This window comes from Mercurialis annua, linkage group LG2 (genome assembly GCF_937616625.2).
Source record: "Mercurialis annua linkage group LG2, ddMerAnnu1.2, whole genome shotgun sequence".
NCBI classification, from domain to species: Eukaryota; Viridiplantae; Streptophyta; class Magnoliopsida; order Malpighiales; family Euphorbiaceae; genus Mercurialis; species Mercurialis annua.
Window position 1 is genome coordinate 50954926 of NC_065571.1, and position 15545 is coordinate 50970470.

The 15545-nt window shown below is 27.6% G+C and overlaps 4 protein-coding genes across 4 annotated transcripts; 3 read left to right on the forward strand and 1 right to left on the reverse strand.

Annotated features, from left to right (window-relative positions):
* The first annotated feature begins 692 nt into the window (after positions 1-692).
* LOC130015131 (uncharacterized) lies at positions 693-4552 on the forward strand. The gene is made up of 6 exons (XM_056104704.1): positions 693-1561; positions 2721-3554; positions 3638-3928; positions 4012-4161; positions 4347-4437; positions 4548-4552. The coding sequence occupies exons 1-6, from the start codon at positions 1265-1267 to the stop codon at positions 4550-4552; spliced, it is 1668 nt and encodes a 555-aa protein (XP_055960679.1). The 5' UTR covers positions 693-1264.
* Positions 4008-5293, forward strand: LOC130015186 (uncharacterized). The gene is made up of 4 exons (XM_056104894.1): positions 4008-4161; positions 4347-4427; positions 4548-4760; positions 4936-5293. The coding sequence occupies exons 3-4, from the start codon at positions 4599-4601 to the stop codon at positions 5245-5247; spliced, it is 474 nt and encodes a 157-aa protein (XP_055960869.1). The 5' UTR covers positions 4008-4161; positions 4347-4427; positions 4548-4598; the 3' UTR covers positions 5248-5293.
* Positions 5294-5316: 23 nt separating this feature from the next.
* LOC126667551 (uncharacterized) lies at positions 5317-7570 on the forward strand. Its single transcript, XM_056104705.1, has 7 exons — positions 5317-5325; positions 5407-5676; positions 5753-5854; positions 5945-6171; positions 6259-6382; positions 6686-7203; positions 7301-7570. The coding sequence occupies exons 1-7, from the start codon at positions 5317-5319 to the stop codon at positions 7461-7463; spliced, it is 1413 nt and encodes a 470-aa protein (XP_055960680.1). The 3' UTR covers positions 7464-7570.
* Positions 7571-8627: 1057 nt separating this feature from the next.
* LOC126668690 (uncharacterized) lies at positions 8628-11722 on the reverse strand. The gene is made up of 4 exons (XM_050361873.2): positions 11042-11722; positions 10320-10893; positions 9344-9957; positions 8628-9062 (listed from the first exon to the last, which is right to left on the reverse strand). Exons 1-4 carry the CDS (start codon positions 11672-11674, stop codon positions 8628-8630), a joined length of 2256 nt encoding a protein of 751 aa, XP_050217830.1. The 5' UTR covers positions 11675-11722.
* Between the last annotated feature and the right edge of the window lie 3823 nt (positions 11723-15545).

The following is a 15545-nucleotide window of genomic DNA, read 5'->3' on the forward strand; positions in this document are numbered from 1 at the left end:
AGAACATTAATATATTATACATAATTTGGAAATTTTATATTAAGAATCATATTGCTTATTTGCTATGTATAACTGCATAGTTTATAAAAACAATACAACTAAATAAAACTAAAATCTCTTGAATAAAATTTTATTTTATTCATAGGAAATAATTAAAATAAATGGTTTATGTAAACTAAATTAACTAAATTTAAATAAAATAAACATTGTGAAGTTTATATTAATTAGAAAAATATTAAAAATATTTATCAAAACAATAAATTAAAAATACCATTAAAATATATAGTTTTTAAAAATGAGATTTTATTAGAAGTTAACTAATAAATTACTGATATGAAAAAAATATTTTTACAGGACGGAGGTAGTAGTTTAATAGCTTCATTGAAAAAGAAGAAGATTAAAGTACAGAAGTAATAGTCATATAACAACAAGTAAATATATAGTCTTTTAAATATACTAATCTAATAAAAAATAGAGAAATTTAGGGAATATACTCCAATTTATAAAATATTTAGAAATCCTACCTCATGCTGGAAAAGATATTGAAAATACTCTTCACTTTATGGACATTTATGTCTTTACTCACCTGGGCAGTTTTAATTGTGTTTATGCCTTGACAGTTTATGTTTTTACTCTCAGCTTTCAAATATTTATTTTTTTACTTCATGAGCAGTTATATCTCATTCCCTCTCTTTATTTCATTCTCTCTCCTCTCGTTTCTTCGCATTCTCATATTCCTTGTTACTGTTCGTCATTTTTCTTCGTTTTTGGCTCTGCGATTTTCGTTTTCGTTGATTGAGCAGTGGTTATCGGTGTTCTTACTCTGTTATCTGCGTTAGTGAGTATTGCTTCCCACTGTTTTCAATTATTTTGGTATATAATCGTTTTTTATGTTGTTTTAGGTTTTATTTTGATTATGTATTTGTGTAATGCTTAATTATTTGTCAATGCATTTCGTTTTCCTGATATTTTGTTGTTTTTATTACTGATTATTGTTTTTCATCGATTTTTATTCTTTGATTTTCGTTTTCGTTGATTAAGAAGTGGTTATCGGTTTACTTACTCTGTTCTTTGCGTTTTTTAGTAATTTTCTCAATTTTTCTGGCATTGTTTTTAGTTTTTGTTTTGATTTTTTGTTTTTTAAGGTTTTATTTTGATTATGTATTGTAAAATGCTCTTTGTTTGTCCATGCATGTGTTTGTATTTGATTTTTTGTTGTTTTTAATGATTGATTTTGTGTTTTAATTTCAGTTGAATCGACAGTATGAGTGAATCTGATTTAAATAAAACTGTAACTCAAATCATAAGGCAAATGAGAAAGCCTGATGATAGTGATGATCAATTGGAGAATGTAGTTGTGACTCCTGTTCGGAAAAGTTTAAGAATCAAAATGTCAAAGCCAGATGTTGTGAGTAAGAATGAGGAAAAAGCAATTGTGAAGAGAAAAGCAGTAAAAAAGTCTTCATCTGGTAAAAGAAAAGCAGAACCTGTTATATTAAAAAGAGATATTAAGATGAGAAGGCTTGGCAGTGATAATTTGAATAAAGATGATTCTCTTCAGGTATTTTAATATTATTTTTATTTGGTGATAATGTTATGACAATGTTTTTATATGTTAGTTGATAGCATGATGATAGTATATAAGGCTGTTATACATCAGTTGAAAATATGGTGGTATTTATATGTTAGTTGATAATATGATGATACATTTGCTAATATGATAATATGATGATAATTTATATATTGTAATATGATTATAGTTGATATGATTAATGGTGCTGTCATGTGTTAGTTTATATTATGATAATATGCTGATAGTGTTTTTATATGTTAGTTGATAACATGATGATAATAGATGATTCTGTTATATTTTTATTTGAACAAAATGATGGTTTTTTTTATGTTAGTTGATAATATGATGATACAATGCTAACATGATAATATGATGATAATTTATAGTATGCTATATGATTATATATCAGTTGAAAATATGATGGTATTTATATGTTAGCTGATAATATGATGATACATTGCTAATATGATAATATGATGATAATATATATATTTTAATATGATTATATTGATATGATTAATGGTGTTGTCATGTGTTAGTTTATATTATGATAATATGCTGATAGTGTTTATGATAATGTTTTTATATGTTAGTTGATAACATGATGATAATAGATGATTCTGTTATATTTTTAGTTGAACAAAATGATGGTTTTTTTATATTAGTTGATAATATGATGATACAATGCTAACATGATAATATGATGATAATTTATAAGATGCCATATGATTATAATTGATATGATTTATGGTGTTGTCATTTGTTAGTTTATATTATTATAATATGCTCATAGTTTTATGATTTAGTTCTAGCTGGAATTATAATTTGATGGTAATTTGTATACTACTGTTAAGATAATATGATGATTTTGGTATATCTCATTATGATAATGGTAACTTTTTTGTTTGATAAATGCTGATATGATTATATTATTTTATGTACTTGTATGATTTTATTATGATAAGTGTATGATAATTAAATGATAATAGCTTTTTGAGACATTAACTTATGATTTTTAAGCATGATTATCTGATTACAAAAGATAGATACTGTGATGATAACGTTATGATAATGTTATGATAATGCATTTTATTTTTTGTATTTACTACTGTTTACATATTTTTAATACTATTACTTTTTATTGCAGAAATTTGATCTGTTAATTGCTCCTACTAGTCGGTTCGTGGGAAAAGTTGGCAAGGCTTGTTCGATTGATGTGATAACTAATATTAATTCCAAGCTCAGTCCTGATCAAATGTCTATATTCAAGAGCAGTAGGTTTGGTGTGTTTCTGGGATTAGGAAAGGATGTATTGAGTCTTAGGCTTATACATTCTATACTTCTTAGGGAAGTTCATTATCCAGATATGTCCGAGCTTTGGTTTAATTTTGGTTCGCGTAACATGCGCTTTAGTCTGTATGAGTTTGGATTGGTTAGTGGTCTTGTTTGCGGTGGGGATGAGTCTAGATTTTCAAATTACTGTGATGGTGGAATCTTTTATGGTAAATTCTTTGGCGATGATAATAGAATTACTCGTCAGGTTATAGAAGCTAAGTTTAATGATGCAGTTTGGGATAATGATGATGATGCTGTGAAGTTTGCAAAGCTGTATTTTGTGCAATGTTTTCTGTTGGGCAGTCTTGAAAGTACATTGGTTGACAGTCGTTTCATTCACTTGTTGGACTGTCCAGATTTTGATGATTTTCCGTGGGGAAAATATTCATTTCAGTTATTCGTCCAGTCTACAAAGAACAAGCTTTGGACATTTCTGCAGGCTTCAAAACAATCTACTTTTTATCGACTGTATGGCTTCCCCCATGCCATTCAATTTTGGTTTTATGAAACCTTGACTACAGTTCCTGATTTTTTGTGTTCGTTGAGCAATGCTGCTGCGTTTCCTCGGTTTTTGCGCTGGAGTCCAAAGAATATTAAAAAGATTCAGAACTTTGATTTTAAAGTTTATGATGATCCAACTGAAAAGGTATAAATATTTTGCTTTAATTTACTTTTTAATTGTTTTTGCATTTTTAATCATTATATTATATATTGTATATTATATTGTAGGTTAAAGCTGGTCCAAATATTAAAGCAACTGATTTTGAGTTAAGTCAGAATATTGTGACTGGACTCAGTCATCAACACTTCATTGCTGCTTCCAGTTCGGATGACGAAAGTATTTTGGAAGTTGCTAAGTCTGCTTGCTCTGATTTTGTGAATGAACTTAAAGATTTGGTGTTTGACAGTGGTGTTGAATATTCTGATTTGGAGTTAGATATTCGAAAGCAGATTTATGATTCTATTGTGAATTTTGAAAACAACAAATTAACTGATATTTTCAAGGATAATTCTGGAGAGGTATGTTATGTTTTTTTATGATAAATATATGATAATTTCTTTTTTTATAATATAATATGTTTTTTTATTTTTTGTGAATGTAGGATGAAAATGTAGAAGAACAGATATATTCTTCTGATAATGATGTTGGTGATAGTTCTTCTAAGGATAATGATAATTCTTACAAGGAAGAAACTGAAAATGAAGAGCAACAATTTAATGATGAGGATGTTACTGTTTTAGATGGTGGAGAGGTAAATTTTTACTTGTAGTTTTCATAAATATGTATACTAATTAATGATAAGTGTATGATAATAGTAATTTATGTTAGATGTTATTTAAAATATGTTGATAATAATAATATGATGATACTGTAATGATAATATGATGATACTGTTATTTTCTGATATTTTTTAATGAAAGTTTTTTCTGTCTATAGATTGATGCTGAAGTACATGATCAATCCATTGCTGAGAATGTTTCTGGTCCTGAGAATGTTTCTGGTCTTGATAGTGGAAAGGTAAATTTTTGTTTTTTTTATAAGTTCCTATTATATATGATAACGACATGATAATGTGATGATAATTGTGTGATAATTATTAATGATAATACAGTCACATATTTGTGTATTTCTTTTTAGATTGATGCTGATGCTGATGATAATGCTCAAGATATTACTGTTGATGTTGAGATGGATGGTGTAGTGAATTACAATTCTGATAACTATCATCAAGAGTCTTCCGAGGTAGATAAAGCTAATGAGAATGTTGATGTTAATGTTGGGGTACATGATCATGTTGATCCTGCTGATGATCAATCCATTGAGCAAGTTGCTGATTTTGATAATGCAAAGGTAAATTGTTTATTATATATGCTTTATTGTTTTTTTAATTGTTATTGTTATAGTTTTTGATAAGCATATGATAATGTCTTTATATATTGTACTATTTTTTATTTTAATGATAACATGATGATAAGTATATGATAATTTGATGATAATTTAATTTTATACTTATATCTGTGTTTAGATTGATGCTGAATCCAATGCTCCAATTATTACTGGTGAAGTTGCTGCTGATGTTAATATGGATGAGCGATATGAAGAAGTTGGTGTTGCGAGTGGGGCTGTTGAGAAGGATACTGGTGGTATGGTAGAAGTTAATATTGTTAATGAAAATGAAGTTTTGGGAATTGGAGAGGCTGCTGGAAAAGATGGAGGAATGGGAGAGCTTGTAAGTAATGTTAATGTGCGTAGAACTGAATGTTTTGGATTTGGTTTTGATGCTATCGGTTCTGGAAGGGAATTCTCACAAAAGAAATATGTAATTGAGGTAATATGATAACTGTTAAATGCATTATAATTTTATGATAATAATATGATAACTGTATCATAATTGTATGATAATCTTATGATAATTGTATGAATCATAGTAAATGTATGATAATTATATGATAATATTATGATAACTGTATCATAATTGTGTTTTTTGCTTTAACAGAATGTTAACAAGAATGCTAATGAAGACGGTGATTCAAATTTAAAAAAACTGATGCAAGATGAAGTTGATAAGCTTGGTGATATCTGCAGTGATGAGTTTATAGTAAATCCATCTGATGTTGCTGCTGAAAATGTTACTGTAGCTGTTCCTTCTGAAAAGGCATCATTAGAGAATGTTAACTCTCAATCGGATGAGATAGCTGACCTGGCTTCTTCTGAGGCAGATATATTGAAGATTGTTAATACAATTTCTGCTTTTATTCCTGTTGAGGTATTTATTAAACAAATTTAGAATTGAGTTTTTTTTTGTTACAAATATATATTTATTTGTGTACTTTTATTTGCAGAAACAGTTGACTGAACCGGCTGATTTAGGTGAAAAACTTGATTTACCTAATATCATAGCTAAAAATGATGAAATAGTTGCTGTTCCGAAAAGTAGACAAAAAGTAATATACTTTATCATTCTTTTACTAAGTATCCTGTTTTGTTTTGTTTTGTTTTTTCAATTTTTCTAATTTTTTATGTATTTGTAACAGCTTGTTTTTAAAAGGAAACAAACTCTGAATCAGGCAGCAGCTGGATATGCACTTCTTGAAAGAGTGAAGAATTTAGATGCGCCTGAAAAAGTTGCAGCCGTTGGGAATGCTTTCGTAAATCATTGTCCTTTGTTGATTGAAAGTGTTCACGATATGTGTAATCAGTTCTGGCTTTCTGAATTCAATGATTGGATTGAAACTAATACATATAAGAAACCACATCCATGGTAAGTTAGTTGTTATTTGATTATTTTTATAATTTTTTCTTGCTTATATTAATTGCTTTGAATACTAATTTTGCTTTAATTTTATAGCGGTGAAATTTACTATCCGAGAGAAAAGATTTTACGGCCAGGATTCAGACTTGGTGGTGAGGGTATAACTATAAAAGATTTCTTTCATAAGCTGAATACACCCGGTGGTTATTTGGAATCGAGTGTAAGTAACATTTTAAATTTATATTTTTTATTATGATAAATACATGATACTGTCATGATAAGTATATGATAATTATTTTTATTTTCATTAATATACTGTTAACATTATAAATATTTTTTTTTATTATGATAAATAAATGATACTGTCATGATAAGTATATGATTACAAGCTTTTAATTTATTTTTGTGAACTTGGTATGTATATTGTTATAGTGTTTTTTTATGATAAGTTTATGATAATATTATGATAAGTAAATGTTACTGTTATAGTCTTTTCTTACATTCAGTTTGTTTCTTTCTTCAGCATATTGACTGTCTGTTTGCATACCTGAGGAAGAAGTGTAAATTTCTGAACAATAATTACACGGTTTGTGGAAACTGGTTTGACCAGTATATTCAAAACGGGTATAAACTGTATTTGGAGACTCAGAATCTTATTGAATTACCACAGTTTGAAGCAATATACAATTTCATAGTTGGAGAGGATGGACTTTATAAGAGGGCCTGGGGTGATGTCAAGCATGTGTTATTTCCGATTCACCTTAAAGTTGACGGCGAAAATAAGGACCATTTTATTCTTGGAAGGTTAAGTTTTGATGACAGAAATTTTTATGTGTATAACTCTTTGAGAAATGACTTATATGACGAGTTTGCACGTAATGCTATTACTGCATATTCAACGTTGTTGCCATTAATATTGGAATGTGTTGGATTTTATGATCGTGCTGATATCAACTTCTACTCTGATCATTATATTGGAAAGAATAAAAGTGATCCCTTTTCTTTTTCGTTTGTAGAAGATGTTCCTGTTCAACAAGATTCGTAAGTATTTTTTGCTTATCATTAGTTGTTATATTGTTTTTATTTAGTAGTTTTAAATTTTAAATTTATATTAACATGTTATTTAAAACTTATGCAGTGATTGTGGTGTGTATGCTGCTGCTTTTGCTGAATATCTGATTGAAGGTGAACGTATTCCTAGGGCTCTGCGTATTAAGCAAATACGTAACAGATATGCAGTTAACCTTTACATGTATGGTAGGTGGAAGAACAAGACTGGTTATATTTCTGAAGAAGACTAGTTGGAATTTGTTTATTTTTGGTAAAATTTAGATGTTTTTGTAAATGTTTTTTTGAACAATTATTGTAAGACAATATTTTTTTTAATATGAATTGTTGATTTACAGAATCAGTTTTTTTATATATGATAATGATATGATAATCTGTATGATAATCATATGATTACTCTATGATAATCATATGATAATGTAATTACAGATGTGTATCAGACTTATAGAAGAACTAATTTAATTTGATAAGTATATGATAATTGGTCATTTTAAGTTTTTAATTGTGTTATACAGATAAATATATGCTAAGGATGTGATTGAAGAGATTGCGGTGTATCCTGGAGTATCTTCATTTTGATCATATGTAATAGATAACTGGTACATTGTTTTGATGAAAATTGTAATTGATAGCTGGTACATTGTTTTGATGGTTTTATTTTTGTATGATTAACATATGATAATTCAGTGAGAAATGTATGATAATCTGTATGAACCATTTATTGTTTTTATAATGACTCTTTTTGCAGACTATTATATGATAATTTTATGATAAGGTTATGATAATTGTATGATAATGAAGACAGAATGATAATTGTAAGTAACAATTGTTCAACTTTTATAATATTTTTTAATAGGATCTGATAAGTACATGATAATCTAATGATAATTGTATGATAGTGTTGTTTATTTCACCTGACCAACGATTCAGTTATGAATTTTCTTATGATAATAATATGATAATTCAGTGAGAAATGTATGATAATCTGTATGACAACCATTTATTGTTTTTATAATTGCTATTTTTACAGACTATTATATGATAAGGTTATGATAATTAAGACAGAATGATGATTGTAAATAACAATTGTTTAACTTTATAATATTCTTTTAATAGGATCTGATAAGTACATGATAATCCAGTGATAACTGTATGATAGTGTTATTCATTTTACATTATCAATTATTCAGTTGTGAACATTTTGTTATGATAATAATATGATAATATATGATAATTTATATGACAATATAATAATTGTATGACAAATAATACAGTGAATGATAAGAAATTTATTAATTGAAAAATAGTACAGTAAATGTTTGAATTGAACACATAACAGTTCTATGATTGAATTGAACACATAACAGTTCTATGATTGAATTGAACACATAACAGTTCTATGATTTTTTTGGTATACCTCTACATGTTTTACGGTTATGCCCATAAAAGCCACATCTGTTACACTTGTTTTGAGTCTTTGGTTCGACTGAACCTTTGATTCTTCTTTTTTTTGGCCTTCCTGCTTTTATTCTGCCAAGTGGAGGTAAGACAGTTATATCTTCAATATCTGAGGGGATATCCCATGTGTCTTCTTTACCAACTGGATATACAATTTCTTGATATGTAGCAAGCATTTCTTCATTTCTGAAGTACTTTGAGCAATATTCATGTGGGTCTTGGTGCTTCTCATAGCATACAGCTGTAGCATGTTTACAAGGAAGCATATCTATTTGAAATTTGTTGCATGTGCAAGTCCTTTCCTTCATGTTAACTGTATAAGTGTCTTCCAATTCAACTACACTGAAAATGAATTCATCTGTTGTCCCATCCACCTGATAACCAGAATATAATGTTCATATTAGAATAATAATATGTGTTATGATAAGTGAATGATAGGTTAATGATACTCATATGATAATGTAAAATATATTTTATTTGATTCATCTGATAATCTGAATATAGGATTCAATATAGTATCATGATTTTTATGATATCAGTATGACAACATGTGTGTATGATAACTGAATGATAATTAATGACAGTTTGATGATGATGCAAAATATAAATAATGATGATATAATCAGATTAATAAGTCAAAAAAATAAAGATTTACCTTGAGTTGTAGGGATTCCAAATAATTTTCTCTAAGAAGAGTTTCATATTTAGTAGACAATACTGTGAAAGTTCCTTTTGCAAGATTTTTGTTGTTGCAGCTCCATCTTTGAACAAGGCTTCTTAAGTATTCCATAATCATCGTAACTGGTAATTCTCTTGCTCTGTTAACTGCTGCATTGAATGATTCTGCTGTATTAGATGTCATAATATTGTACCTTTTGTTCAAAGAATGTGAAACTGCCCACTTTTTAAATTCTATCCCCTTGAGATATTCTGTAACTTTTGGATTTGTGTTGCTCAGATCTGTCATATGAATATCGAATTCAGTTTTTGTATATGCTCTTGCTGCTGCCACGAAGATATCTTTAATTTCTTTATGTTTTTTTTTGAATTTGTACTTCACATTTTGCAGTAAATGATAGATGCAAATGTCATGCTGAACTTTTCCTTCAAACACACTCTCTACTGCCTTTTTGATGCTGTCATGTCTGTCAGAAATTATACACATTTCTTCTCTTATCCCAAAAACAGTTTTGATGTTAGAAAAAAACCAATTCCATGATGCATCATTTTCTGAATCAGTAATTGCAAATGCAAGTGGGAATATTTTTCCTGCAATTAAGAATAAAAAAATTAATATTATGAAACAATTTAAGATAATGATAATGTTATGATCATCTGATGATAATGTTATGATAATAGAACGATAAACTGTAATATAATGATACAGTTTATGATGATGGAAAAAAAGAGAGTGACAATTATATGATCATTTGATGATAATAGGATTATACAATTTATGATAATATAATGATAAAGTTAATGATAATAATTTTATACAGTTTATGATAATGACAATTATATGATCATCTAATGATAATGGGATGATACAGTTAATGATTATACAATGATACATTTTCTGATAATGTTATGACACAACTAAGATAATATGATGATAAATATAGTATTCTTACCAGCTGCGTTATGAGTTGAAGCTGAAAAAAGAGTACCTCCATATGCACCTTTTAAAAATGTCCCATCAACAATCATAATAGGTATACAGTGACTCCATCCAGTTATTGAAGCTTTCAGTGACATGAATGCATAGAGAAATGTATCATCCACATCTGTTTTTATATTTACAAATGAACCTGGATTTGTTTGCTTTATCATGTGCAAGTATCTTGGCAGTTGAGCAAATGAATTTTCTGGTTTCCCTCTTAAAAGCTCCAGTGCAATTTCTCTACATTTCCATGCCTTCCAGTAATCCAACTTAATGCGATACCCATTTCTCATATCTCTGATTATGTCATTAGGTGTATAAATTGTCTTGATATCCAAAAGATTTGGCTTTATGATTTTGGCTATGGTCTTTGAGCTGACATACTTATTTTCTCCCATTCTTTCTGCCAAAGAACATGTATGAAAATTATTAAATTTTCGCACTTGAAACATTTTTGTATGTCCAACTCTTGATGCATAAAAATTCCAATCACAAGAGTCATCGATGCATTTTAGCCGGTACTGTCTTTTGCAGGATTTTATCACCTGTTATTTTATCAGTTACAGATAAGATGAGCATATTATTAGTGTTTGATAATCGTATGATAATAAAATATATGATAAGCTGATAATGATATATAAAATACTTTTTTTAAAAAAGATTGTGTAAAATAAAAGTTTATTTAATATTTACCTTGTATTGAAAATGTTCTGATAGTCCATACATACTCATATCTGTTATTAGTGTTTCTTTGTCTATGAATATACCCCCTTCTTCTATTTTCTGATTTGCTTGTATTTTTCCAACATTAATTTCTTCAACATCTTCTTCTTGAAGATTATCTTGAAGGTCGCAAAGAAGATTGGCATATTCAATCATATCCAAATTTGTGTTAGATATTTCCTTTGATACATAGGACTGTTCATGCAGCTGTGATATGTTGTCTTCATAAACCAGGCTTGAACTTTTTTCTTTATTTGCAGCTGATGATGATGATGATTCCAGTAACCTGTTATATTCTGCCTCATTAAAAATAACACAAATTGGATATTTTGTGAAATTATTTTCCTTCTTCTTTAATTCCATATAAAATCTGAGACTTGCATCATCTCTAATTTTTATTGGAGGATAATCTTCACTTATTAGATATTGTATATCTAACTGAATTATACTTTCTTGTAGTTGCAATCGTTGATAGATTGTTTCAGTAAAATCTTTGAAAGTGCAGTCTGTTTCCAACAAAAGTCCCAATATCATGAAGTCAATATACTTTCCAGCTTCAGTCCATTTTCCATTATATTGCATTATCACTTGAATATTGTCCATTTCTGCAATTATAAATAGATAAGATAAGTAACATGTTGTGATAATGAGTTGATAACATGTTGTGATAATGAGTTGATAACATGTTGTGATAATGAGTTGATAACATGTTAATACCTATCAAGACAGTGATAATGAGATGATAACATGTTGTGATAATTAGTTGATAACATATTAATACCTATCTACACAGTGCTTTGTTATCATGAGAGTATACTTTTGTATGAAACGTATCAACTCATTATCACTATCATTATATTATCAACGCATTATCATTTTATCAACACAGTGATAATGAGCTGATAACATGTTGTGATAATGAGTTGATAACATATCGATACCTTTATCAACGCATTATCATTTTATCAACACAGCGATAATGAGTTGATAACATGTGGTGATAATGAGTTGATAACATATTAATAACTATCTACACAGTGATAACGAGTTGATAACATGTGGTGATAATGAGTTGATAACATGTTGTGATAATGAGTTGATAACATGTTAATACCTATCAAGACAGAGATAATGAGATGATAACATGTTGTGATAATGAGTTGATAACATATTAATACCTATCTACACAGTGCTTTGTTATCATGAGAGTATACTTTTGTATGAAACGTATCAACTCATTATCACTATCATTATATTATCAACGCATTATCATTTTATCAACACAGTGATAATGAGCTGATAACATGTTGTGATAATGAGTTGATAACATATCGATACCTTTATCAACGCATTATCATTTTATCAACACAGTGATAATGAGTTGATAACATGTGGTGATAATGAGTTGATAACATGTGGTGATAATGAGTTGATAACATATTAATAACTATCTACACAGTGATAACGAGTTGATAACATGTGGTGATAATGAGTTGATAACATATTAATACCTTTATCAACTCATTATCATTTTATCAAGACAGTGATAACGAGTTGATAACACGTTGACATATAATGTGTTGATAACATATTAATACCTATCTACACAGTGATATTGAGTTGATAACATGTTGTGATAATGAGTTGATAACATGTCGATACCTTTCATTTAAAATTTAGGAGTGCTCTGTTATCATGAGAGTATACTTTTATATGAAAGGTATCAACTCATTATCACTATGGATGTATTATCAACGCATTATCATTTTATCAACACAGTGATAATGAGCTGATAACATGTGGTGATAATGAGTTGATAACATATTAATACCTATCTATACAGTGATAATGAGTTGATATCATGTTCAAATCTATCAACATGTTATCAACTCATCATCACAACATATACTCTCATGATAACAAAGAACTCCTACTTATACTTGAAATCTACAACATGTTATCAACTCATTATCACAACATATACTCTCATGATAACAGACTACTTCAACTTATACTTTAAGTCTATCAACATGTTATCAACTTATTATCACAACAAAATTTTCAATATGTTATCAACTCATTATCAAAATATACTATCATGATAACATAACAGAGAGCTCCGAATTTTTATATATCAACTGATTATCAAAATATACTCTAACAGACTACTCAAACTATACTTGAAATCTATCAACATATCATCAACTGATTATCATACAATTTAATATCACTCGCAGATACGACACAATTCTATGCACATATTCTGACAGTTATCAAAATATCTCAAAAATTAGAAAACAGTTAATTACCTTGAAGAATCTATGATTTTCGAATATATGAATTTTTGATGAAGTTCTACTTATTCTTGAGATTAATAATTGAATACTTCAGCAAAACAGAATCGCGATGAAAGAATTTTAAACAAAATCGCTTTGAAAGAATTTTAAACAAAATCGCGAGCTTGAAGACGAGCTGAAGGAGGAGCTTTTAGAGAGAGAAAATTAGGTACAGAGAAAAAGAGATCTCGATGTGAGTGAAAGTGTCAGCTGGGAAAATAAATTTCTTATATAGTAGGAGTAAATTCATAAATAATAACATGTGGAGAGTAAAAACTTAAAAACGGAATAATCGTGATGTATTTTTTTCAACTTTTCCGCGCTGAGGTAATTTATCCTATTATTTTACTAATTTAGGTAAATACCTAATTTTCCCTAAAAAATACAATCAAATAATAACAATCGAAAAGGATTATAAAAAGCCCATATTAAATTAAAAACTTATTAAAATGATAAAATTAAAATAAATTTTATTTACATTATCTTCTCTAAAGATATTATTGGAAGTTTATATGCATTATAAAATTATTAAAAAAATAAAATTAGAATAAATAATTTTTAAAAAGTAGGAACTCATGATAAGACCATATTATTAGTCATTTCAATTATATAAATATATAAATTATATTGACGAGAAAATAAAATGAAATTACATTACTTATTTTTTTAACATAAATTTAATTAGCTATGTAAAATTATAAATCACATGTTATATAATTAAAAATCAATTCATAATTATGAGTGGAAAATTAGATTCATACAACTACAAGTACCTATTCGCACATTATTCCAGGAAATGGAAAATATCAGTATACATAAAAAGATTCTTCTGATGACATGCTACTTATAAGAGAATCAAATTCTTATCTTATAAGATGGAGACTGTAATAGAATCTCCTAGAATCAACGTATGCAAATACAAAATTGAATATTAGAGATGGAATAAGATAAGAGATTGATATAGTAACATTTTTATTTTATTTCTTTATCAAATTGGCTTAATCGTTGATTATTGTTACCCTTTCCTTTATTATTATTATTATTATTATTATTATTATTATTATAAGATTATTGAAATTTTATATCTTTAGCGATTTAAACTTAACACTTAAAAATTAGCATCCACAAACTCAATTTAAAAACATTCAAACCACGACATAATTTTTTAGCAGTTTTTAATGAACTGGCTCTGAATTACTGTATGTAACCGAAAATGCTATAAAAATAAGAGATGGATATTGTCAAGTTTAAAATAATATGGTTAAATAGATAATTAATTAAAAGAAACTTTACCAATGAGTTATAACTCAAACAGTATAAGCGTTGAGCAGCAAACTGTTAGGTCGCGGTTTCTATTCTTTCTACAAGTGCTCCCCCTTCCCTAATTATCCAAAAAAAAAAGTTAAGAGAAACTTTAATATAAAAATAACCTGTATCATCAATGCATATGTAGAAATTCAAGGTCTTACATAAGGGTGTGCACTAGATTTTTTGGTTTGGTTCAAAAGTAAAATTATCAAAATCGATCGGTTTTTTAAGAAATTAAAACCGAACTTTGAGAAAAAAAATCAGTTATGGTTCTATTTGGTTTTTGGTTTAACCAAAATAAAAAAAATAATAATTGTTTTTAAAAAATTTACTTATAAGAGATCAAAATTAAATAACAAAACTAAAGATCTTAAATTTAAAAATCAAATCTGAGTCAGATTATAATATTTTATGCATTTTAGAATTTAGATAATAGTATTATTTTTCGAAAAATTGTAGTAGTAATCTTTTTTAAATAAATTAATAAATTTATTTTTTTTGGTTTTTTAAAACTTAAAACCGAACCGAACTGAAATATATAAAAAATTCATAGTATTAAAATCGAACCATCCATTTTCAATTCAATTCAGTTTGATATTTCGGTGCGGTTCACTTTCTGCACATATCAATTTTATACATGTAGCAGCAAAAGTTGAATTATCTAGACAACAACATTCTATAATTCACAAAGGAAAAAAAAAAGATATTTATCAATTATACTTGATAAAAAATTATTAGATTCAGAATAGTATATATATATTAAGTGTATGTGGTTGAATTTCATTCATTTACACAGAAACAAAGTTCTCGTCACATCAGAGCACCTAACA